At 53.9% G+C, this 24,483-nt stretch overlaps 9 protein-coding genes across 9 annotated transcripts; 4 read left to right on the top strand and 5 right to left on the bottom strand.

Moving 5' to 3' along the window:
* Positions 1–281: 281 nt before the first annotated feature.
* Positions 282–2,931, top strand: PG998_009810 (mitochondrial 37S ribosomal protein uS5m; the record flags this gene model as incomplete). The annotated part of the gene is made up of 4 exons (XM_066876626.1): positions 282–297; positions 373–1,116; positions 1,731–2,654; positions 2,711–2,931. 4 exons carry the CDS (start codon positions 282–284, stop codon positions 2,929–2,931), a joined length of 1,905 nt encoding a protein of 634 aa, XP_066728782.1.
* Positions 2,932–3,439: 508 nt separating this feature from the next.
* Positions 3,440–3,814, bottom strand: PG998_009809 (DASH complex subunit dad3 domain-containing protein; the record flags this gene model as incomplete). Its single annotated transcript, XM_066876625.1, has 2 exons — positions 3,440–3,628; positions 3,710–3,814. The coding sequence occupies 2 exons, from the start codon at positions 3,812–3,814 to the stop codon at positions 3,440–3,442; spliced, it is 294 nt and encodes a 97-aa protein (XP_066728781.1).
* Positions 3,815–4,241: 427 nt separating this feature from the next.
* PG998_009808 (uncharacterized protein) lies at positions 4,242–5,775 on the top strand (the record flags this gene model as incomplete). The annotated part of the gene is made up of 2 exons (XM_066876624.1): positions 4,242–4,317; positions 4,499–5,775. The coding sequence occupies 2 exons, from the start codon at positions 4,242–4,244 to the stop codon at positions 5,773–5,775; spliced, it is 1,353 nt and encodes a 450-aa protein (XP_066728780.1).
* A 2,024-nt stretch (positions 5,776–7,799) lies between these two features.
* PG998_009807 (uncharacterized protein) lies at positions 7,800–9,173 on the top strand (the record flags this gene model as incomplete). The annotated part of the gene is made up of 5 exons (XM_066876623.1): positions 7,800–8,178; positions 8,314–8,521; positions 8,589–8,692; positions 8,752–8,990; positions 9,048–9,173. Coding segments are annotated over 5 exons (1,056 nt in total), but the record flags the coding sequence as incomplete, so codon positions are not given.
* Positions 9,174–9,794: 621 nt separating this feature from the next.
* PG998_009806 (uncharacterized protein) lies at positions 9,795–12,509 on the bottom strand (the record flags this gene model as incomplete). Its single annotated transcript, XM_066876622.1, has 7 exons — positions 9,795–10,247; positions 10,309–10,585; positions 10,683–10,722; positions 10,791–11,237; positions 11,324–11,388; positions 11,463–11,604; positions 11,939–12,509. 7 exons carry the CDS (start codon positions 12,507–12,509, stop codon positions 9,795–9,797), a joined length of 1,995 nt encoding a protein of 664 aa, XP_066728778.1.
* A 1,952-nt stretch (positions 12,510–14,461) lies between these two features.
* PG998_009805 (uncharacterized protein) lies at positions 14,462–15,577 on the bottom strand (the record flags this gene model as incomplete). The annotated part of the gene is made up of 3 exons (XM_066876621.1): positions 14,462–14,675; positions 14,735–14,814; positions 14,870–15,577. 3 exons carry the CDS (start codon positions 15,575–15,577, stop codon positions 14,462–14,464), a joined length of 1,002 nt encoding a protein of 333 aa, XP_066728777.1.
* A 1,274-nt stretch (positions 15,578–16,851) lies between these two features.
* On the top strand, positions 16,852–18,529 carry PG998_009804 (uncharacterized protein; the record flags this gene model as incomplete). The annotated part of the gene is made up of 4 exons (XM_066876620.1): positions 16,852–16,966; positions 17,148–17,296; positions 17,413–18,410; positions 18,466–18,529. The coding sequence occupies 4 exons, from the start codon at positions 16,852–16,854 to the stop codon at positions 18,527–18,529; spliced, it is 1,326 nt and encodes a 441-aa protein (XP_066728776.1).
* Positions 18,530–19,676: 1,147 nt separating this feature from the next.
* Positions 19,677–21,523, bottom strand: PG998_009803 (sphingosine-1-phosphate lyase; the record flags this gene model as incomplete). The annotated part of the gene is made up of 3 exons (XM_066876619.1): positions 19,677–20,677; positions 20,723–21,333; positions 21,423–21,523. The coding sequence occupies 3 exons, from the start codon at positions 21,521–21,523 to the stop codon at positions 19,677–19,679; spliced, it is 1,713 nt and encodes a 570-aa protein (XP_066728775.1).
* Positions 21,524–21,986: 463 nt separating this feature from the next.
* PG998_009802 (cytochrome P450) lies at positions 21,987–23,805 on the bottom strand (the record flags this gene model as incomplete). Its single annotated transcript, XM_066876618.1, has 7 exons — positions 21,987–22,176; positions 22,228–22,480; positions 22,606–22,732; positions 22,795–22,911; positions 22,982–23,108; positions 23,334–23,662; positions 23,725–23,805. The coding sequence occupies 7 exons, from the start codon at positions 23,803–23,805 to the stop codon at positions 21,987–21,989; spliced, it is 1,224 nt and encodes a 407-aa protein (XP_066728774.1).
* Positions 23,806–24,483: the final 678 nt, after the last annotated feature.

Below are 24,483 nucleotides of genomic sequence, written 5' to 3'. Positions count from 1 at the left end.
AGATCTTGAGAGAACAGATTCGTAATAGTACCCTGATCCGTCATAGTCAGAAATCGTAGTGGTGCGCGAATGAGGGTATGTAGAAGAACCCGAATGATGCACCCGTGTCGGTTATGTCTTCTCCCACTGGGTTGGACCAGCGACCTTGTGTAGGGTGTCTGTTGCTTGTTAGAAGCCGATGCCGTAGCTACTGTCGACGGCGTCGCCTCGGAACCTAGCAATTTGGCATAGATGCGTTATCAAGTGTACACCACAGTGCTTTCAACATAGCAGTCGGCAGGATGCGTTGGTTCAGGGGTACCGCTGCAGCATGACGCAGCTAGTCGAGGGACTAGAGGGTCGGCGGACGGCCGTCAGATTATCCTTTCAAAGACTTTCGAGAAGAAGTGTTCGGTGAAGGATTCAGTTTCCAGCGCTCTGCGGAGCTTCTGAAGAAAAATGGCTTCACGGCGGTCAAATTTGACCATGCCAGCTTGATCAACGCCAATGAGGACCAAGTGCGGGCCCAACACTTTGACAGTCTCTCGGTGCTAGAGGAAACATACTACCCTGAGGTGGTCCGATCCGTGCTCAACTTGACCGGCGCCAAGGAGGTCTTCATCACCCACAGCATCATCCGTCGAGGTTCAGGAGCGACTGCAACCGAAGGCGAGGGCGATGTCACGATACCTCAGCCGGACTCGGCTTTCAAAGCCCTGCATGATAGCAAGCCCACTCACATGGGGTCTTCCGACCGGGCGAAGCCATCCAGAACGCCGCACTGCGACTACACGCCGCTGGGGGCGCGGCGGGCGATTCGCAGCTGGCGGCCGGACATTCGGGCCGCCGCGGAACGAGCCGGCGTACTGGCGGCCGAGGACAGAATCTGCGCGGGGCTTCCGGGCAGCGGCACGGTTGATGCCGAGGCGCCCGGGAGCAGCGCAACCATCGAGGCCGTTGGGGTGGCCGGGGCGGACGCCCAGAAAGCCGTTCCCGCTACCCCGAAGGACGCGGGCCCGCAGTGGTACTACCTCGGAGAGCAGAAGCCGGACGAGGTCATTGTCCTCAAGTTCTTTGACAGCGCTTCCTGGGGAGTGCCACACGCTAGCATCGAGGTGAGGTGCATTGCCTTTTTCGGTAGGGTTTACCTAAATCGAGGGCAAGTATTGGTATCGTTGAGCCCTATGAGACTATACAGTAGAGAATATACCTATGTTTATAGTTTATTACGTCCAGAGTCCGTTATGCGATATGTTAGTGGCATCAATTGCCCAGCCAAATACGGTAACAGCAGCCGTCCTAGAACGTTCAGAACGTCCAAGTTCTGAGGATTAGGTACCCTAGTACCTCCCGTCAATTGATGTCAATCTCAATCCAAGACAGCTTTCGGCGGAACTGTATATCCGCTAGCTACTCCAAAAAATTGTCGAGACCCGTTTATTGGGGCGGCCAAATCCCCACGCGAGCGACGGACGCTGCCATACCCCCATCAGCCATTGAAACGCACCCTGGGCGTCTTATTTCTGCTTCACCCAGACGATGCGATGAGTGTGGCACGCCCTGCAAGATGTCTGCTTTCGAAGCGCTTTGCCGCCGCCCTCAAGCCGGCAACACCGACATGCAGTGCCGCCTTCCACAGCTCGGCGCACTTGGAGGCCCGGAAAAAGCAGAGATTCAAGAGCATACGAGCTGAGGAGATGGGGTTGACGTCGCCCGAGAAGGTCCAGAAATACACCGAAGAAAACTTCCAGCCTTATACGCCCGAGGAGATCGAGATCTTGAAAAGCACTACTCTCCCGACCAGATGGAGGCTCTCCAGGCCGGTGAGGCGGCCATTGACCCCACGGATCTGACGATACAAGGTCGTTTGCGAAAAGACCCCTACAAAATACCCTACCTCGACGATTTCAGCCGGCTGGCCCCCGTTGTCGACAAGCGCCCCAAGAAACAACACAGCCCACCAGACTTCAACAAGTTACGATGGCTAAGCGAGGAGGAGTTCATGAACGACATTGCCAGGTTCGCCAAAGAAGCCGATGCGCCCCAGGCCAAGGCTTGGCTTGAAGGCAAGCTGAACGACCCGAAGCTCAGCGAAGAACAGAGGGAGTGGGTCGGGGCTCAGCTGGCTAAAGTGAGCGCCCAACTTGAGAGAACGAAGGGCCTTGAAGGAAAAGATGGCGACGCTGAAGGTCTCGAGTTTCTGCTCGAGCGGTCCATGTTGAACGACGACAATGCGCCATCGGACTCCTCCATAGCTCCCAGCTTGGGCAAGGACGTCCCCGGCATTGCGGGTATCTACCAGAACCCCATTGACCCTGAAGATCAAGGTCTCGACGACGAGGGTATCTACCAGGATTTGAAGAGGCGGACCGGTCTGTCGGTTAAGGAGATGACGAGTCTTACCGTCAAGGTTCTGGTAGTACGTATGGTCCACAACCAGACCCGTCTGGGAAAGATCCGAAGTATCTGGGTACTGGCTATTGCCGGAAACGGAAACGGACGTCTAGGTATTGGTGAGGCCAAGTCGGTGGAGCAGGGCACCGCGACACAGAAGGCGAAGCTGCTTGCCATTCGGAACATGAAGCCTATCCCCAGATACGAGGAACGTACGATTCATGGTTCCGTAACGTCCAAGTTCGGAGCTACCATCGTGAAGCTGGATGCCCGCCCTCCTGGTAAGACTGCACAACCCCCGCCGCATCATATCTGTTTGCTAACAATATCCCGCCAGGCTTTGGTCTCCGTGTCTCGGCTCGTTTCTTCGAGATGTTCCGCGCCTGCGGCATTCACGATATCGCGGCCAAAATGCCCCGGTCTCGACGCCCCATGAACTCGGTCAAGGCTTGCTTCGAGGCTTTAACGAACCAGAAAGACCCGAACGAGATTGCCATTGGACGTGGCAAGAAGCTGGTCGATGTACGAAAAGTGTACTTTGGTGGCAATGTGTTATAAACCCGTCTGGGCATAACTGCTTCGAGATGTATAATTGTACCAATACTGTAGACAAAGACCTACCAAACAAACATATACAACTTGCGTCACAGTTTAAGACGATCAGGCGGGTTCAATCCCAGTGTTGACATTCGCCCATCGCTGAGGTTAACCAGACATACATATGTCCGCCCAGCCTTAACTGGCTGGCTTTGCTATTCTGTCTACAACAACCTATGGGTATATTCACGCCTTCCAGGCGCATCTCATTGCAGTCATGTTATCATTCCATCCATTCGTGATGTGTTCTGTCTCTCTTCGGCCCATGCGTCATTACGAACACACTGATTGGCCTCCGTCAATTGCACCACGGGATGCAACATGAGTAGACTTGTGCCACGAAAGTCGTAAAGACAAGCTTTCTCTTCGATGGTTATCATCCTGCGCCCGTACTCATTTCCCCCCTTCCCGCCAACGGCATCTGTTGTGCTGTGTTTTGTCGCGCATCGTGTGTTGAGCAACGGGCAAATCAGTGTTGACCACCACCGCCACCGGCGCCCTCTTGCTGATCCCAGCCGATCTCCTGCTGCAGCACGATGCTGTAGACGCTCGCCTTGAGCAGGGTGAAGACCAGGCTAGTCTTGCGCTCGAGCTCGCGGAGGCCGTCGGGGATCTCGGTCGTGGGCTGCGAGGCCATGGTATCGAGGACGGATGCGAGCTGGTTTCGGGGGCGGCAGACAATGGATTAGCTACGGGGCTGCTAGATGGATCTGGCGCAATGCGAGACGACATGACATACATTCTTCATGTTCTCGGCCAGGCGCTCATACTCCTCGAGCACCTCCTGCTCGATGGGCGAGAGCTCCGGCGGCGAGAGGAGCGGGTTCGTGGTCGGCGCGTCCATTGTTGTGGATATATTGAGTCTGGAGATTCCATGGACGTCGGTTGGGAGGGCGTCTTTAATTGCTGAACTGAAATCCACGATCTACTGTAGTGGGGTCGCGCGCATTGAGAGCTAGAGAGGTCTTGGATGTGCAGCGCTCTGGTGGATTTAGTGGTTGCGACCCCACATTTGACGACTACATAGGGGGGCCCAGTACTTACACTGAATGGTACTTATGTACTCACTCAGGTGTGCGTACGTGTATGCGTCTGGTGTAAGTCCCGGGCAGTTCTGATATTGAACCCCCCGTCCCCCCTAGAATGACCGACTGGCAATAGCTAGCTGGCTGTGATTGTCGACGATACAATCTCTTGGGCTCAACAACTTTTTGTTCAGGTGCTTGAAGCCCCCCATTGAACCTACCTATCGGGACGTTGCCCGCAGCTCCATGTCGCCTACAACCAGCTCTCAGCCCTCATTGCACAGGGCAATGCCTGATATCATTGTTCTTTCCCACATTCTCGGTTCTTCTGGACCTCAAATTGCGCTGTGACGCGGGGTACCAGGTAGACAAAAGGGATTCTATAAATTAATCCTGTGGCACACGACTTCATATTGAGATCACTTGCACATTCTTTCATCCCAGTTGCCGTAAGTCTTGATAGTATTTGTTACTTGTTGCCGCTGGATACCAACCGGAACTAGCTCGACCACTCACCAACCATGACTTCGGTGCCCCCGTGGCCAGAAATGGCTTCGCGTTCGCTGGCAGCGATCTGTACGCCGAGGTCTCGGGCCACAACCGGCACCGCCGTGCCACGCCGGCCGAGCTAAAGGCCCACTTCGACTCGGGCAGCGACAAGGACCACCCGGTGCACTGGTTCGAGGCCCAGCTCCTCCACTACGGCCTGCCGCCCTCCAAGACCAAGTCTGTAGCGCGCATGCGGCTGTTCGACGCCGTCAAGAAGAGCAAAGCCGGCGGCGCTTTGAAGGTGCCCGCGCACATCACCAAGCTCGAAGGCGAGCTCAAGAAGGAGTGGACTAAGCTGGACCGCGAGGCCAAGAAAACTCTCAAGGCATCAGGTACAGGTGGTGGCGCTGCCGCTGCCGGTACGGATGCCCCAGCGCTCAAGAAGACTGGAACCAAGAGGAAGGCGGAGGAGAGTGTCGATGTTACCGTCAACGTCGCAGGTATCAACATCACCGTCTCGAAGAACGGCACTGCTACCACGTCGGCGGCTCAGAGCTCTGTCAAGAAGGCGAAGGCCACTGCTCCCAAGGCCAAGGCTGCCCCTAAGGTAACTACTCCCAAAACAGCAAAGGAGAAGGCAACACCAGCCAAGGGCAAAGCTGTAGCAGCTGGCAAGGGTAAATCGACTGCCGCACCCTCCAAGCCGGCAAAGGAGAATGCAACATCAGCCAAGGGCAAAGCAGCAGCGACCAACAAGGAACCTACTCAGGCAAGACAGCCTCGCACCAAGCAGACTGCTCGCAAATCATCTTACAGACCAATCAGTGTTCTGAGCCATAACCATCACAACGATCCCATGGATGAAGACGATGAACCGCCCCCGCCCTACACTGAGTACTCGGACGCCGGTCATCCCAGTACCAACAGCGATTCTAGTATCGACAGCGATTCCAGTAGCAACAGCGATTCCAGTACCAGTAGCGGACGCCCTGTGAGCCTCACTTCTCTGGGTCTTCTCAATGGTCGTTATGACATTGCTAGCCCTGAAGTATCGGAACAGTGGCCTTTCTACGGCGAAGACTTTGAGCTTGTTCTCACTCTTGCCGGCAGCAGCCTCTGGGGTCATTTCGAACTGGGCGTTGTCGAGGGCGTGTTCTTCCTAGACCAACGTCCCTTCGAGTCTTCGCACGATAAGTTGTATTTCACCTGGCGCGGACGGGAGCAAGAGGGCCCCATCATGTACGGGAACACTCACCAAGGCTGGATCAGGTTTCTAGGGGTGGTCGCATAGAAGGGTGTCTCGACTGGCAGGACATCGACTTTCACGGCAGACGTTTGCCCGGCCAATCGACCACGAGTGAGATCAGTGCGCGCAATATGGAGCGAGAGTGGAATGGATACAGTCAGGAAGTTTACGAGAGAGAGGAACAGGATCGATGGCGCTGATAAACATGGCATGTTTATCTGCTGCCTAGCGAGTTGCTTGGGCAGACAAGATATGAATTTGATACCGGTAGGGGTTTGCCATCACCGTCTCTAGCAGATGGTGTAGGAGAGTATCTTGTGTACTGATCTTGATATTCTGGATTGTATACCCAAGGTCACTTCGACTTCCACTGTATCAACCCTCGGAGAGGGGGAGTATGTGCAGCAGCTAGATAGTTATGTATGAATACAGGTAATGAGCAGATCCAGGCCTATCTCAATTTTGTACCCTTGAGGTTACTAGGGAATAGCAAACGTATGCCCACCTCACCGAGTTTAGAAGGTGATGCCTCTTGGTAAGTATGTGGTTACCATTCACACGGACATGCCATCGGACGACATAGTATTCACTTGCAATGTAAATGCAGTACAGTTGCACGATTATTATTCTTAGCCCTGCCTACCCTCGCTGCCTCTATATAAAGAAGGTAGCACACTTCCAACTTGCCTGGCAGAGCGACCCTTCTTTTGGTTCGTCATAAAACGGTTCTCTTTGGGGCCAGGTAGTAGAAGGCCATGGAGAAATGATTTATACGTCAAGTTGGCTAGTCGATTGTTTCTATTTCAAGAGAATAATCGGCACAGCAATACCTTTTTCTTTTCCGCCATCTTTGCCTTGTTTGGCGTGCTTTCCTCTTTCTTTCTTCTCATCAAGTCCAGGTGGAAAGAGGGATATTTCCTGCTGGTTCTGGCATAGTACAAGTCTCGAACATTCGTTCACCCACCACTCCCCAGCCTTTGCACCTGCGCGGCGACGTTACCTACTTCTTTGCACTGCCTGGATCGCCACGGCCACTCCTCCGTTGGAAACAGGACTCAATTGATATTGTTGCCGTCAATTTGAGTCTGTTTTCTTTTGGACTAAGTTTGACCCTGCGCAACACCCAGAAGCCCACATCAAAGGTCCAGCTCAATGCGATATCTCTACAATATCTACAACGCCACTCTTCCATTGCGCGATACTACCGACTCTTTTCACTCTTCGACCTCGGAATTGGTCGAAAAGATTAATACCAAGCTCGTGCCCGGCTAAACATAAGTTGCCACGTCTTCTGTACAACCCGATACGCCTCCTCAAAGTTTCTATATATGCGTCTTCGAAGCCATTTCTACACGGCCTAGCATCGACTCTTCTCGGATCTACGACATCGGATTTGGTTGAAGAAATCGATACCAAGACTGCACCCGGCTACAGATAAGCCATCAAGTATTTCGTACAGCTGGTAACTCGAAGTACAGCGTGCCATTTGTTGCCATCATTCGGTATCCGTCCAATGTCGCGCCTTACCTGCTCAATCTCGTTCAGTTCAGAGACCATTTGGTGTCGAACATTACCTGCTCGGTGTTGTCCTGGACGCCTCTCTAAAGTCACTCCTACACAGCACAGCGCCAAGTATTCTCGGCTTTCTAACATCGAAGTTATTCGATGTTACTGGTACCAGAACTGCACTCAACCAGAGACATACTGTCACGTCCTCTATACGGCTGGATTCGCCTTGTTAAAGTTGGTCAATACTGGTCAACAATAAGAACCAACTGCTTAACTTTGGCAACTGCATGTCCTGTTGTTATCAACGTCTAATTTCTCACGGCCGCCGATATTGACTCCTTTACTATTGCCACCGACGTCGACCTCCTTTACTATCGCCGACAACGTCGACCCCTTTACTGTCGCCGACGTCTACCCACCCGCTGTCGCCGACGTATCATCCCCCATTGTTGCCAACACACAATCCCCCCCATTGTTCCCGACACACAATCCCACATTGTTGCCAACGCCTAACTCCACCGCCAACATCCCGAACCTCTCTATACCAATTCTCTACAACAATGGCCATCATCGACGGTATTCCGGGCATTGAGGTCACCATCTGGGTCAATGGCCGACCTGCCTTTGAGTATGCCGATCCTGATCATCACCAGGTCGGTCAGGCAGCCCCCAAAGTTTCGAGCAAGTTTATCGAGAGTCGTGGCGGTGCAACATTCACCATCCATATCCGAGTTGACCGCAACTACAACCACCGGCAGCCCTCGCCTCACACATTAAACCTTGCTGCTTACATCGACGGCCAATGGATTTGCGGTGAGCTCTGTCGTGAGGCGCACCTGAACAATGGTATTTACCGGATCGATATCAAGGATCGAACTACACAGGGTCGTGATGGTACCGTTGCCATGCAGGCCTTCAAGTTTGCTGAAGTCGCAACCGGTAAGTACCAGGCTCCTACACACTTCTCATGCTTTATTCCATATACATTCATGTCTTTACCGCCCCTTCCTTTCTTTTGTGATTACCCACGACCAGGAAAGCCATCACATTCATATTCCTAATTCGCGCTTCCAGTTGATGATGCCAGCGATTTACGCCTGGAAATTGAGCGAAACAAGGTTCAGGATCTAGGCGTCATTGCACTCCAAGTGTTTCGCGTCCATGAACTGGGCCACAGCTCGTTCAAGCCGATCAACGAAGGTTCAGGACTGACTGAGGTCGCCGAGAAGTCCTTGAAGGGTAGAGCGATCTCCCATGCAACACAGTTCGGAGATGTTGAGCGGTAAGTCTCACCCTTGTCCATATCTCCTAGGGTACTTTTGGGTCCAAGTATACTAATAATCTTGAAGCACGCCTGCTGGCGGCACCCACGCACCCCGATTTCGCAATGTTAAACGTCTAGCATGTGACGATGGCCCGGTTGCAATCTACCGGTTCTCGTACCGTTCCAGAGGTCAGTCTAACTTCAAATAAAGCGCTATATTGTCCAAGATGCTGACTTGTACATATTAGAGGGCCTAGTGCATGAAGGGATAATCACTCCCGAACAAAGTGAAGCTCTCGGCGACGGGGAGCGCCTTGTTACCGTCGGTGCCCGTGCCCGTGCCGCCGCCGCCACCGCAGCACCAGCCGCCGCCGCCGTCCCCGCCAGCCCCGCCGTCGCTCCTGCGCCTCCCAGCGAGGCTATGATAATACAGCAGGAAATGAGAGAGCAGGCGCGTCAGCGCCTGAGAAGCCTCGGGGTCGATGTCGTAAGTAAAATTTAGATATAATCGAGTCTTTATCAACTTAAAGCTAATGGAATATAGGCTCGGTTCCAGGGCCATAGGGCTCGCGCTCGCCCCGCCCCTCGGGGTGAGGTTAATGAGGAGGAGGAGGAGGAGGAGGAGGAGAAGAAGAAGGTGAAGGTGAAGCAGGAGGGCTCACCCCCTCGGGTGAGTCTAAGGCCTTGTTGCGTAAGCGCAAGGCAGAGGAGGTCGTCGACCTCACAAATTTAGATTGATTAGAAAGGCCCGGGCCCTTGCATTGTTAACGTTAAGAAAAAACTAAACCAAAATTCGGACCCTTAAGAAGCTCCAAGGCGCAAGCCGAGTTGGTACCTGAAAAGACAATGCAACTAAAGAAGTGTGACATAAGAAAGTCGGCTACGCGATTTTGATATACGCATTACACCACTCACGGTTGCTCCTCAATGCGAATTGAATGCAAAATGAACTTGTGTAGAAACTCCAGATGCTGCATTAGAATTAGAACTTAAAATACAATCGTTTGATCAATAGTCTTGGCGCGTTCACGGGCGCTCCTTTGTAAGAGTGCCTGGAACTCGACGAAGAAGGGTATTCATTCATACGAAAGCAACAGACCTTGTCCAGAAAGGAGATATGGCGCATTTGGTCATAAAACATCTCACACCCACCATGTCCCCCCAATTCTATCAAATCGGATATACAAAGGACCATCCTAGTTAGGGACAACTATACAAGCACTCTTCTTGGACCATGCGTGAACGCATGCATGCCCAAAGCTCTGCAACGTCTTTCTGCAAGCTCAAATCTCTAGACGCGAGCGGTAGGATCATGCTGCCGTTTCTCCCTCTCACCTAAGCTGCCCTGCCGTCTCTTCTCCTCCGCGTACTGAAGGACGTCGCCGGACGAGGGCGGCTTGGGGGCCTCAATGTCGCGGCGCAGGATGTAGTGGCCCCAGAAATAGAAAAACTGGCGGACGCCATAGCCCGCGATGCTGCGCAGGGGTACGTTGAAGACGGCGTCAAGCTCCTCGAGGGTCTTCTCCTTGGTCTCGGGGACAAACAGTAGGACCAGGACCCAGCCGACCAGGTTCCACGCCGCGTACCACGAGAAGGCGCCCTGCGCGGTCCAGGCCTGCACGATGGACGGCCAGGTCAATGACAGCACGGCGTTGAAGAACCAGGTCGTTGCCGTCGCTAGGGACATGCCGATGGGGCGGATGTAGAGGGGGTAGGCTTCGGCCGAGTAGGTGAAGGGGACGGGCTGATGTTGATTTACATGCATTAGCGTCTTTCGGAGTGAGATGACCACTGATTGTACTTACCCCTTCGCCAGGAGAATAGACGACGCCAAATAGGTAGATACCAAGCGCAATACAGCCAAGGTGCGCTGGGCTCTCTTTCGGAATCCAGAAACTGAACCCCGTGAAAAAAAGGAATAGAGACATGAGCGGGAACGTGGTCAGCAGCAGGTTCCGGCGACCGAAAGTGTCAATGGTGTACAAGGCCGGGATGGCGAAGAGCCAGTTGACGACACCAAAGCCCAGGGAAGCGCCCAGGGCGATGACGTCGCTCCCAGTGATATCCTTGAAGATCTCGGTACTGAGAGGTAGTACGTAAATTAGCCGACCATCTTGACTGGAGATGATTGCTGTCGAGGAATTATGGGGGTCGAGTGAGTGAATAGTAGAAGACTTACGAATAATAGGCAATGGCATTGACACCACAGAATTGTTGCACTGTGTACGAGAAGCGGTTTGTTAGCAAGCTCTTCCTCTCAAAATTCCCAACTCTCTGAGAAACTCACTGAACATGACGATTTCCGAGGCAAGCATAGCATTCCGGTTACGGCGGACCGTGACCATCTCCTTGATCTTGCTCTGGCCGATATTCATGGTCTCGCGTTCGACCTGGAGCAGGACGTCCATGTAGAATAGATCGCGGGCGGCCTGGACCTTCTCGAAACGCAGCTGGCAAATGGCGCGGTAGGCCTCGGCCTGGCGGCCCTTGGTGAGATACCAGCGCGGGGACTCCGGGGTGAAGTAGACAATGGCGCAGACGATGACGGCGGGGATCATGGCGGAGCCCATCATGAGACGCCAGTTCAGACCGCTGATGCCAGACTTGTCGGGTACGAAGAAGAAGGCCAGGTCCGCCACGTAGCCGACCATGATGCCGAAGGCCGTCCACATCTGCCACTGCATGACCAGCGCCCCGCGCAACTTGGGCGGAGAACATTCGGCAGCGAAGATGGCTGTTTCACACAAGAAGAATATTCAGTAAATTGTGTCTAGAATCTTTCGCGGTGCATGGGCTTATTGTCTGAGGAGGTGAGCTTACGAGTGGTGGCCGACTTGGGACCAATACCTAACCCGAGCGCAAATCGAGCAATGAACATATGCCACCTATTTCAGTTAGAAGAGGGAACCATCAGCAACTGTTGAGTCTGCTGCCACGGTCAAAGGGAAATGCTTCTTACCATGTGTTGGTAAATGCCTGCCAGAAACATGCAGCGGCAGAGATGAGGCATGATACAAAAACTGTCCCTCGGCGACCGAACACTTTATTCATGGGCTCCGTGAGCCAACATCCGATGAAAGCGCAGCAAATGTAGGGCGCAGCTAGAAAAAAACCCATTAGCCCAAAAACATGCCAAAAAGGGGTATTCTCGGAGGTTTACTAACAGTTGACAAGTCCCACAAGCCAAGAATCTGCGATAAAACGTCACTTTGGTTAGCGCCGAGTCCTGTATAGTAGATTTTGGAAAACAGTATAATGTATCATGATGCAGAGGCTTCATGCAAAACTAGGAGAAAGGGGTAAAGTTTAGCTTCAGCTGGGGTCTTCTTCCCTGTCTTAAGCTCTGTTTCCTATCCCGCAGCTTTTGGCCTTCCCATTTCTCATATTTATAGACCATGTATACGTAATGTAGGTATCACGGGAAGCAATACATACCTCTCTTGGACTCTGGGTCGCCGATGCCGAACTGGTGCTTGTAGAAGCCCTGGGCGCCGTTGACAACGGTCTCGTCCATGCCCTGGACGGCGGCGCAGAGGGAGCAGATGACGATGACGGCGTAGAGCATGGTGGGTTGGGACCACTTGTGCGTGACCTCGCGGTCGAGCACCTCGCGCTCGCGCTCCGTCAGCTGCAGGCCCGCGGGCATCTCGGCGTCGTACTGGTTCGCGTGGCCGGCGATGACGGCGCCCAGCCGGAACGCCCGCACGTCGTCCTCGGCCTCGAGCCCGTGCCGCGCGCAGAACTCCTCGCCGCGCCGCGCCAGCTCCGCAGCGCTCAGGCCCCGCAGCGGGTTCTCCAGCTTGGCCGACGCCTCGAACCGCTTGCGCTGCTCCTCGTCCAGCAGCTCGTCGGGGTCGCGAACTTTGTCTTGTTCATGATCACGATGGGCGTTGCCGTCGCGGTTCATGGCGTTCTCGATCTCCGACCGCGAGACGTCCGAGTGGTTGGAGTCCCTCCGCGGGGCAAGCTTCTTCTCTCCGTTCTCGGACCCAGGAGACGACGCCATGTTTGCAACAGGCTTCTAATATTTAGAGGATGTTTGGTCTCCTGCTAGCAATCCAGGAGGTGTCTGGCGTGTATATTCACCCAACGTTCCGCTGACAGGGATGGAAAAGAATAAGAGATGGGGATGTAATCGGATGGCAAGGAATGTCGAGGAATGTGAAGTCGTGGCGAGAGACGTGGGGAGGCAGTCTTCCACTCAGCATCATCTGGGGGAGGAGATTGTTTAGTATTTCTACCGCCAGCTCACCTTATCTTGTCTCATTCCTGCCCGGCAGGCCCTTCTGGAAGCCCCCTCTCTCCCGGCATATCACCCCAGATTTCGCAGGGTCCTGCTCCAGGAAGGCTAATCCATCTCCTCCCGCCTAAATCTGCTGATCACTGAACTAATGCAGGCGAGGCCGACTTTGTTGTGTGGGCCGACTTGTATGCCTACGGATCGGCAAGGCTGTCTTCAAGTTTCACATTGCCAGTGCATCTCGAAGGATTCTTCTCTCATGTCATATGCAACATCCCGGCTTCGACGAATAAGGGTGCCCTCCATATGTCTTGAAGGAGGGTTGCCAATATGACGTAGCGCCGGCTGCAGACGACAATGGTTGGTTGAGATATGCCTCGAAGAGGCCTAGCCTGCATGGCTCATCAGTACAGGCAAACAGGGCGTTTTGAGGAGTGAGATGTGATATGTACTCACATTCCCGAGCCGACGCTTGCCTGCGTAACACTGTATGTAGCATTGTTGCGGGTTGCCTAGGCATTATGTTAGGCAGATTTGAGATCTGGCGTCGCCCATCGGCTGCCAATTCTTTCCAAGACGGCTGAGGCTTTGACAAGCTCAGTCAAGAGATTGATCCATCCCATTCACCGAAGCTTTAGCCGTATAAGCTTACGACAAAGCTCGTAAAACCCCGCGTCCCAAGAACTCCAAGACGGAGAGACGCGACTGGGCGCTGTTGGCCAAGGATTAGGAGGATTGGGTGCGATGCACTATGACATATTTCCCCGGCGCCATGAAACAACAGACCGAACCCTCTGACTTCCTACCATGGCAGGTCGATAACCACATTTATTGCTATGCGTGATCGCCATACCACGCAGTGAGGTAGCCTTACAGTCTGTATAACTGCCGTTCCAACTTCACAGATAAGCATCGTGACCTGTATATATACGAGCGTGTAGTTGCAGACGAACGAAACACATTTACAAGATAGCTGCAAGATCTCTTTTTCTATGCGAACGAGGCGCATAATTCTTCTGTGCCAGATGATCACGGCTTACCATGAATGCTGTACGTATAATCGCCCGTGCTATATAAGCACTAAGCATGCATCGTACACCCCGAAGGAGGGTATATAGCAAGGTGGAAATTGTTGGGTGCAGATCATTGGTTCATGGCAAGGTTGTCGATGGAAGGACAGGCTGATCACATCACCAAGTAAAAAATTCCTTCTCCTATTGGGTCGTATAATATGTTTGTCAGTTCCTGAACGCCTATCTGATATCTTAACACAAGTGACCGACCGTTAGGCCAAGATTTCAACATGCAAACAATTGTGCTGCTAGACTTACAACGCTGTAGGAGACATCCAACTGGTCCACACTCCTCGATTCTGGCTTCACACCATGGGAAGGTGTGGCCATTATAACAATGGCCATTTTCATCTCTTGGGTTGGGTTGCTCCACGTGGGATGTAGGCGAGCGAGGCGGGCGGTCTGCACGAGCTATTGTTGCATAACTTGCTGAATGGCGATGCGATGCCGCCAAACCCCAGTCTACGCCTGACTATCGATGCATCTCAGCAAGTCTTAAAGTGCTGGGCTCTGCTAGGGTTGCTGTGGCGACATGCTTTTTCTGGCTGCCAAGGAGTGTATTTCGCACAAGACGATGATGTTGAAAGCCACGTCAGTTTGGGTTGGTGGTGCGTTGCTTGCCATCGTCGAGGCTCACAGCTGCTGCTACTTTGGAGGCTCGAACGCATTAACAGCATCTCCCTTTCTGAGAGCTCGTCTGCGTTTCAGGGCATCCCATTCAGCTTTCCAGTGGTTAATGCTCTCCATGAGCTCTGGGTCGGCATCTTCGGGTACATATCCAAGACACGAGACTTCAATCGCACTCAGCTGGATCTGCAGGTTGAGTATCTCCATTTCTCCTTCGCTTTGGTCCTTCTCCCTAGCCCGGGAATCAGCATTGATCATGGCCAAGGCAAAGATTGCGAGGCATATACTTACAGCTCCCGCACACGCTCTTCCAGGTAGATGATCCTCTGAGCCGCTCGCTCGGCCCTGGTGATCAACAAGCCATGAATGTGCTGAAGAGGGGGGAGGTTAGCTACGCAACACGAAAAAGGGGGCCGTCAAAATTACATCTTGCTCTTCTTGGCGAGCCTTCAGGTTCATAACTACTCCTGTTAATGCGCCGTGTAGTTGCTCTGCATCGCGCAGCACTCTCCGTGCATGGTCCGAAGGATCTCCGAAATGACTTCTCCGTTTTTGACTCGCTTCCTCCGTTCCATTCTGGAGCAGGCGCGGTGGCACGGCTGCACTATTCGTGTCTGACAAAGGCACTCCGGACAAACGTGCTATTTGCTGGACTGGCGAAGGGTGGCCCGAGGACATGGGCGGTGGCCCTCCCTGGATGCTCGAAATCGACGATGTATCCCGTCGGTGTCCCTGGGCTTTCGGACTAGAGCTTTGGCGTAGTATTTGCTCCATTTCATCCACCCGCACATGCAAGTTAGTGACGCCGTCTCCCAGCAGCTCTCCGCCTCCTGATAGCCTGGAGACCAGGTCATTGAGCCTTTGCACGAGAACGTCGCGGTTATCCTGGCTCAGGTCCTGCTCGCTGTCTCGATCAACGGAAGATAATCGTGTCTTTACCACACGATGTAAAATAGGGGAATGCCGCAATGGGGAGAGCGGAGACATGCCCAATGAGTGAAGGCTCATGGAAGGGGAAGGCGGCGGTGATAGACTGATGATTCCATCCTCGGTATAGTAGTCCTGGCTCTTGACGCCATCGAGAGATGGCGTCTCAGGCTCGGAAAACGCGTCATCTTCAGAATCCTCCGACATTATGCGTGCCTGGCGTGTACAGATGTGAGGTTAATGGTATGCAGCCTGCTTGGAGGATAGATGGAGCAAAGCCGAAAAACTAGCCGCAGTTGCCGTTTGCTGGGTTTTCATTATTTACATGTCATGGCAGCATCATTGCTAGTCACTTGGGCCCTGAGATGGCTTCAAATCACAGGCGCGGTAGGCTTGCATTATTGGACTGGACCTGAGGAAGCTTCAGGCCTGACCGACCCATAAGCAGTACACGCTACAGTGGGTGGGTTGGCCAATGCACACCGCCAACCCCTCCAATCCCAGTGGACAGGCGCAGACTCCCAGGTCTTCTATTGGTGACGTTGGGGAGGACGAGAATATTCCTATTTGCAATCTGTCAATTGACCAGCCAGAAGGGCCCGGGAGTCAGTCAATGCCAGCAGTTGTCTGTGATCCCTGTGCACATTAGATAATCAACAATGGGGGGTTGGCTCTGCTTTACGTCATGCTGTGCTGTCTCTCATTTCGCACAGGCGGAAGAGAAACACCAGATCTGAGACTCACAGTGGCAGCTGTGCATGTGGGGGGACAGGCTTCAACTTCTATACTGGGGGGTCTCCTATTTTGACGAGCGCCAACCCCCATGCCCAGGGCAATAAGCATGCATTGTTCGCTGGTCGCTGGAGCGGCAACTGTCGGTAGTCGACGTATAATGCCGCATATGTAGCCTGGACAAAGACGTGTCGTGTGGACAGAGCTCACCGACCCAGCACTCAATCACCTGCGTCATGGTGGGAGCCTCGCTCACATGTTGTTCGGAGTACAGTAGAGAGAGAGAGAGAGAGAGGGGAAGTCTGACGAGAGTAAGCGCGTCTCGATTTACCTGTAGTAGTAGTCCGTCCTGGCGACCGAGTGCCAGAAGGCTAGAGGCCTGTAAATAGAACCTCGGTAGAGTCGACGTCCGTGTTCCGTCATGGCAATCGCGGGGCAAGCGAGATACATCAGATACATAGTGTCGGGCAGGGGTTGTTAGCTCGACTGGACTCGGCATAGAGTTCCCATTATCCTTTTAAGCTGCTATTCAACTTTCCTTGTTGCCGAAGCGAGGCCGTCTTGGACTGTGACTGTACTGTACGTATCACACGACCCGATCTCTGGACCTTTGGGCCTCTTGCAACAAACTCCAACTCTCTCCATGGAACCTCAATGCCCCTTTTCGCGCTTTTCCTGAGCATCCTCCAGACTCGGCCGCTCTCCAGCAGCACTGGCGGCTCTCTTTCCAGAGCCACAATCCGCCCATCATGTCTTGGAAAGCCTCAACCCAGCTGATGGACACCATCCGTCACTATGCAAACTTCCCGGCCACTGGGGTGAGCTTGAGGCAGATGGTCCAGTTTGGCGAGAAGCCCTCGATTGGTGAGTCCCAAAGAGCTGGTTGCCATTGCATTCTCTCGTAGCTGTTCTTTTTGCTCCTGTCAATGCCAATCCGGGGCTGTTTGCGCCTTTTTGATCCAGACTGGTTGGACGAGCGGTAGCGTCGCTTGCTTTCTTTGCTTTGCCTTGCATTGTCTTGCTAACCCACCAGCTTCTCCCACAGGAACTCTATTCCGAGCCTCGCAATTCCTCGCCGAAGAACTCCCAATCCGTCTCGCCCATCGCGTCGAAGAGCTCAACACCCTCCCCGATGGCCTCAGCGACATGCCCTCGGTCAAGAGGGTGGCGGACTGGTATGCACAATCTTTTGAGGTAAGCAACAATCCTTCCCAATAGATGCCATGGATATCAAAGGGTTGCGGTTGCAACACTCTTCCTTAAGGCCGAACTCACGGACCCTGGCATGTGACACTCACACGCACACACAGGAAATCACCACGCTTCCACGACCAGACCTCGACAAGCAAGTAAGGGAACGATTATTAAAGCCCGGTCGCTTCAGTGGCAAGACCTCGGCCATGCTGTCCGAGGCCACGCCCAACCCCAGCTTGGAGCAGGGGCAGTACGCCTCCATGAACGAGAGCATCAGCAGCAACAGTGGCGGGGCCGTGTCCAAGAAGCCGCACGCGGCCCGGCGGTACTTCGCCATGGTGGACGACTCCGGGGACTGGCCGCCGGACCTGCAGGCGTACAACCAGAAGTTCTCGCAGACGCTGAACAAGATCAAGCGGCGGCATGATGGGGTGGTGACGACAATGGCGCAGGGCATCCTCGAGTACAAGCGCAAGCGGCAGCGCATGCAGATCGACAACAACATTCAGTCCTTCCTCGACCGCTTCTACATGTCGCGCATCGGCATCCGCATGCTCATCGGCCAGCACATTGCCCTAACGGACCAGAGCCACCACCGGGACCCCACCTACGTCGGCATCATCTGCACCAAGACCAACGTGCGCGACCTTGCCCAGGAGGCCATCGAGAATGCCCGCTTCGTTTGCGAGGATCACTACGGCCTCTTCGAGGCCCCCAAGATCCAGCTCGTCTGCAACCCCAACCTCAACTTCATGTACGTGCCCGGCCACCTGTCGCACATGCTCTTCGAGACGCTCAAGAACTCGCTGCGCGCCGTCGTCGAGACCCACGGCCAGGACAAGCAGGAGTTCCCCGTCACCAAGGTCATAGTCGCCGAAGGCAGAGAAGACATCACCATCAAGATATCCGACGAAGGGGGTGGCATCCCCCGCAGCGCCATCCCGCTGGTGTGGACTTATATGTATACCACCGTCGACCGTACCCCGAACTTGGACCCGGATTTCGATAAGAGCGATTTCAAGGCACCAATGGCCGGGTTCGGCTACGGCTTACCTATCTCGCGACTTTATGCACGTTATTTCGGAGGCGATTTGAAGCTGATCAGCATGGAAGGGTGAGTCATTACTACCAGGCGCTTGCTATATGACATAACACTAATAACGACCTAGCTATGGCACCGATGTCTATCTACATCTCAACCGTCTTTCTAGCTCTTCGGAACCGCTGCAATAGCAATCAGCAGTCATGAGGGAGTGGTTATCCCGAGGATTGGCGTCGAGACAGAACATTAAGCGGCTCAAGGCGTTTGCCACTGAAATCTCCGAACGCAAGCAGGTCGGCGACATTGCCTCCATGGCGAACGAGCGCTCTTCTCAACATACGCAGGATAATATCGACAGTGGCCATCACTAGCAGCAGCAGCGCCCACGCCATCTTGTCGTGTAGGTATCTTCCAATATTCGATACGATCATAATGTCCCAACAACGACTTGACCCCAAACGGAAACTTTCATGATAGCCGATTTGATGCTTCAGGGGCTAAGGAAGAGGAGAAGAAGAGAAGACATGTAGTACTTTATTAACATGGGCTCTTATATAGAGAAAGAGAGGAAGAAGGGGAGGGTGTATTCGACTGATTGAGAGGAAAGCTCGAAAAAATACACAAATCCTTTTGGCCTGCATTGGGGGTGGACAACAATGCCCATCCATAGGCGGCAGGTTGTAGGATCAATGGAATGGTGGGCGGTACAATTGAATTACATAGCTTCTTGCTCGACGGCATGGAACAATATTCATGTTCGGGAGAGGAACACACACATGGGTGGCTGGCTGGATTCGGGTTCAGAATAGGAGAAACATTTCATGTTTACACGAGCATTACAGATCACACACGAAGACACCCGTGCGGTGTCCTCGGGGGCCGAAGGGAGAAGGGGGGCCCTACAGATTCAGGAGAGAAATGGGGACCTGGACCCTTTCTCTATCTCTATATGGTTGGTTTTGAGTTTCCACCGCATTTGTTATCATCATACCTAGGGCATTTCTAGAATTGGGCATGCATTCCAGAGATATTGAACGTATTGGATTATTGTTTATATTGTTTACGCATTCGACTGCTTTGCTAGGCTAGTACTGGCATATAGCCGGTATTGAATAAGTACATCCTTCGGGGTTTCCCCACGAGTGTTGGATTACGACAACTAACGGTCTGTGATATATAAATTACAGTCGAGGGTAAGAGTGAGTGAGTGAGCGCGTCATCTAGTGCGTATAAACAAACTTCCACTTGGTAATCAACCTCCAAATCCAGTCCAATGCTCCCCGAAACTCCAGCGTACAAACACAGGTGCCCTCAATCAAGGGACATATAGTAAACAATTTAAGCCTTGTACAGGAGGTCCAAGAAGCCAGTCGCCAAGTCGACGACGACCGTCTTGTTGGGCAAGCTGCCCGCGACACCATACAGCGCCGCGCTGTCGCCGGTGGCGGCGCCCTTGGCTTTGCCCTCGACGGCGCGGACGCGCTCCTTCTCGCGCTCGGCCTCGATGACGGTCTCGAGGTCGGCGACGAGCTTCTCCCAGACCTTGACCATGGGGCGGGTGACGGCGATGTGCATGGCGGGCGGGTTCTGGAGGGCGTTGAGGTGCCAGCCCTTCTCGGACATGGCGTCGGCGATGTCGTAGATGTTGAGGTTGCGGGCGGTGAAGGCAACGACGGAGACGAGGGGGCGGCCGACGATCTGGAGCTCGGCGGACAACGGCGGCGATGTCGTCGTGATGTGCTCGGCGATCTTCTTGGCGCAGCCCACGATCTGCACGCAGGCGTCGATGTAGCCTGGCTCGCCCACGCGCATCATCGACGTCCAACAGCCGGCGATAAGGGCGCCCGGCCGCGAGCCGGCAATACCCGGCGACGCATACACGCCGCCGCTCCAGTCGGGTGACACAAAGTATTGGTATGTGCGCAGCTCCTGGGTGCGATACAGGACCGTCGAATTGCCCTTGGGGGCGAATCCGTACTTGTGCGTATCGCAGCTGATGGACGTCACGCCCTTGAGGCGGAAATCAAAGGGCTCGGTCTCGAAGCCGGCCTTTTCCAGGAAGGGAACCAGGAAAGACCCCAAGCAGCAGTCGACATGCAGAGGGATACGGCGCTTCACGGCAAGCTTGGACAGTGCCGAGATGTCGTCGATGATGCCGTGGGGGAAATTGGGTGCTGAGCCAACTAGGAGGACGGTGTTGCTGTTGATAAGGCGGGACACACGGTGAACGTCGACCTGGTGGGATGGCGCGGGGCATGCGACGAGGTGAATCTTGATCTTGAAGTACTCGCCAGCCTTGTGGAAGGCCGTGTGGGCAGTCTCCGGCAGGATCCTATTTCCTCATTAGTGCTTATCCCGGGACAGATAGCTTGCGAGTTCGCAACGTACATTTCCGGCTCGGTAACGCCCCCTCTCCACGTATGCCTTCTGCCTTGCGCTCAGGCAAGCCATGAGAATGCTCTCGGTGCCACCGCTCGTCGACACACCAGCGGCATTGGGCGGCGCATTGAACAAGGACAGCACCATGGCCACGACCTCGGCCTCCATCTTTCGCACGCCGGGGAAGACGTCCGGGTGGATGGGGTTGGCGACGGTGAACTTGCCGTAGGCCTCGGTCTGGAGCTTCAGCAGGTCGTCCTCGCCGTGGTAGACGGCGCCCGACACGAAGCCGTCCTCCCAGCGCGTGTGGTCCATGTTGGCGAGGGTCTCGAGCTCGGTGCGGAGGGCGTCGTCGGTCCACGGCTCCTTGGGCAGGCTCAGGTAGCGGGTCTGGCCGGCGGGTATCATTTTGCCCTGCATCTTGGCGAGGGCCTCGTTGACCTGCTTCCGCACCTGGGTGCGCACGCCGGGGGCGCGCAGGAAGTAGCCATACAGAATTCGCCGGAGATCCGTGTATAGCTCGGCGATTGCGCCGAAGAGACCGCGGCCCTTGAGCTTCCAGAAGGTGCGTCGGATGATGCGCCAGACAAAGAAGAAAAAGACGACATTCCGTACCCTGCAGATGATGGGGAGCGTCGAGTCAGCACGACGGGCGTTTCCTCTTGTTTTTCCTGGGCTGAGAAGGAGATACGTCTTTCTACTTACAGATCGAGGTTGAGCAGCGCCAGTGAGTTCGCTGGCCGGTTCCGCTTCACCCTCTCGAAGCTTTCTCTCAGGCTAATTGGCATGCGCGTAGAGCCGGGCATGGTTGCGATACTTCTCCCCAAACGGGGCCTTGACTGGAGTATGGCCGCCCTCACTAACAGACTCGGACGGTTCAGTTTCGCGTTGGGATGGCAGATATGGAAGCGAGAGTTTTCCGGGTCTTCCAAGGTGTCGTGTTCCGGGGAATTGGTTTCTTGTACAGGAATTAATTGACTGGAAGAAGAGCTCGGCAAGTTCTGGCTGGACGCGGCCGTACATTCATTTATCATCTCGGGGGGTGCTGGTGCTGGAAAGCTGCGCTAACCCGCACCGAACACCCCTGTCCTGGTCCCTCTCTGCCCCCCAATCCACCTTCCAGAAGTACTCCATCGCCCGGGAAGCAGTGCTGCTTTTAAGCCGTATCCCGACAAGGGTTCCGCCTGGCTTTAGCCCGAGATGAATACCCATTTCATAAAATAGTGCACAGACGAGTACAGTAATATACGGGCTGATAAACGTACGAAACTATTCTACGTGTAAATCGGGTCGTGCCCTCTTCTCCTTTACAAGAAGTCCAACACTGGGCTTTGGAATGATGGTCGATCGCCATTGCATCGACCTTGGTCCCGGTAGTGGTGCCAGTTCGCAGTCATATCCGAGAAGCATCTGAGCGACCACCAGTTTCTGCACGGCTGTCGCATAGAAACGACCCGGGCTATACGGCTGTCAGCGGTCTTTACCCCTGAAGGAACCCCGTAGGACTTACCACAAGATCCGGCCTGCTCCCCAGACTAGCCAGGAGTCGGATGCGTCGGTCAGGAACGACCCTCGGTCTGGAAATACTTGACCTCCCTCTTTCGGGGGCTGATAGAAGCGGAATGGCTGGAACTCGAGTGCGTCGGGGAAGAAACGGCTATCGCGCATCATTGACCGATGCGGTACGCACACCCATTCGCCCCGAGCCACGCTCAATCCATCCGAGAAAGTGAACGGCTCAAGTGCTTTCCGCCTGATACCAGCTAGAAATAAGGGTCGTCAGCGTCCGCCTCTGCCGATGAGGGATAGTAAAGCCGGGAAGACTGCGGAAGTACGGGATTCATACTGCACTCAAATGCACTTAGTCGCGCCGATTCTTTCAACACACTGTCGAGAACTGGCAGCTCGTGCGGAGCCCCGGAGAAGGCGTCGAGGTTGGTGGTTTTGAGTTCCCGGATGACAGGATCCATGCATTCCGGATGAGAGTAGATGTCGTGTAATGCATACGTTACTCCCTGGTTCAAGATGAAGTTCGGGTTAGAAAGACTGCCTGCCTCTATGATAGGGGGGTACTCACAATCCCCAATGTATGAACAGACCCATACCAGATACCCATGACTTCTCCGACGATGCGATCAATACTCCACGCCGCCCTCTTGGGCGCTGTGTCTATCAGCCATTGCAATCCATCGTTCTACACGTCCCTCATGGTTAGCAATCCTGATCCGGAAGGAGGGACATCCCTCGGTAGTAAGCCGAATTACCTGTTTCGACGACCCTTGATAAGCGTCATCATTGGAGTTCTTTATTCGTCTCGTCACTTCGCCTTCGAGGTGCTTGTAAAACGTAAGGGAGGCGCGGTGGTTCTTGGTTGCGCACCGCGCTACCAGCCTATTCCGTTGCGGCTTCAGTCGATATCCTCATGGTATCCGTGAGCCATCGGTGTCTTTACATACCTGCCTATTGACGATGGGATGATTCGAATGATCTCTGCAGCCAACGCTGCATCGTGAGGAAATCGATGTGCCGCCTCGAAGAACTCGGGATTATCACCTGGACATGGGCACGGTTATAAGGAAGGATGGAGGAGAGGAGGGAAAATACCAGGCGACATACAAAGCTCCTGGCCGAAGAAGACCAAACAGTTCGCCCGCGCCACTAAGTGATTCGCTAGGGGATAGAGCGATACTCGGTGTTGCCCAGCTAAAGTTGTCAGCCTTTGATTGCACTTTTTCACCACGGATTTGGCATGGCTCACTTGTCGTGGCAGGGCTTTTCTTGACCCCTTTGCTAACCTCATCGGCAATGAGCAGCCTTAAACAACCCATCAAATTGGGGAGATGGTTCGTCAGGGTATGCCTGAGAGCTCTAACAAAGCCTGTGCCTTCGACGCCACGGATATCCTTCCATTCGAATCCATGCATGGTGTACTTTGGTTGCAGAAACTATCCAATAAGCGGTCAGGTGAGAACAAGCTTTACCTCTGGGAGCATAAGATTTGGCATACCTCTTTGGCAACGGCGTGGAGCGAGAGCTGATGGACTGGGGCATGATTGATCTCGGAGAGGTGCTGTCGAGACGTCACCATCTTATGGACCTTCCCCCGGCGTACTGATCTCGAAGGGAAGTCCTCCTGCCCTCAGATATGCATCGTTGATCAAGTCGCCGCCCCTATAGAGGTATTGTATTGACTGCAAGGCTCCCAGTAAGGCCTTCCGTTGCCTGTGTAAGTACTTGTCTACATCTGAGATCAAGTCGGGCTTCTATATGTGGGTTAGCAAACATGTGGACTGTACAGGTAATTCGATAGAAAAATAAGTTCCTCACCAGAGCAAGAGCCAAACTGCCATATAGCAACACGGCAATGCACAGGTTTGATATCAGGTTTCCTTCCATAGCGCTGACCAACATACTATTCAAACTTGACACAACGAACGGCGGGAACAAGAATGGATGAACTCCTGCGTAATGAGCGAAGCTTTTACAGAATACCTTTATGGCAACTCGTGGAGTCTGTCTACAGCCTCGGGAATGACCTTGTTTGGTACATCTTCCATGTATATACCTCGGATCATCTAGGACTATCAACATTCTTATCTGCGTCCTATACATCTAGCCCATCCCCGACGCACCGTACACGTATCTGTTATACTAGGGCTGACAGGAAGGGGGTCCAGGGATCAAGGTTACAGCGCTGGCTGACTGTATGCAGAGAGAAGGGGTTTGCCAGTCATGGGAGACTATCCTTGTTCGCTTGGTATGCAAC

Source organism: Apiospora kogelbergensis (assembly GCF_038363985.1).
Source record: "Apiospora kogelbergensis strain CBS 113332 chromosome Unknown utg000006l_segment0_segment0, whole genome shotgun sequence".
Classification (NCBI taxonomy): Eukaryota; Fungi; Ascomycota; class Sordariomycetes; order Amphisphaeriales; family Apiosporaceae; genus Apiospora; species Apiospora kogelbergensis.
This window is presented reverse-complemented; position numbering and strand designations above follow the sequence as displayed.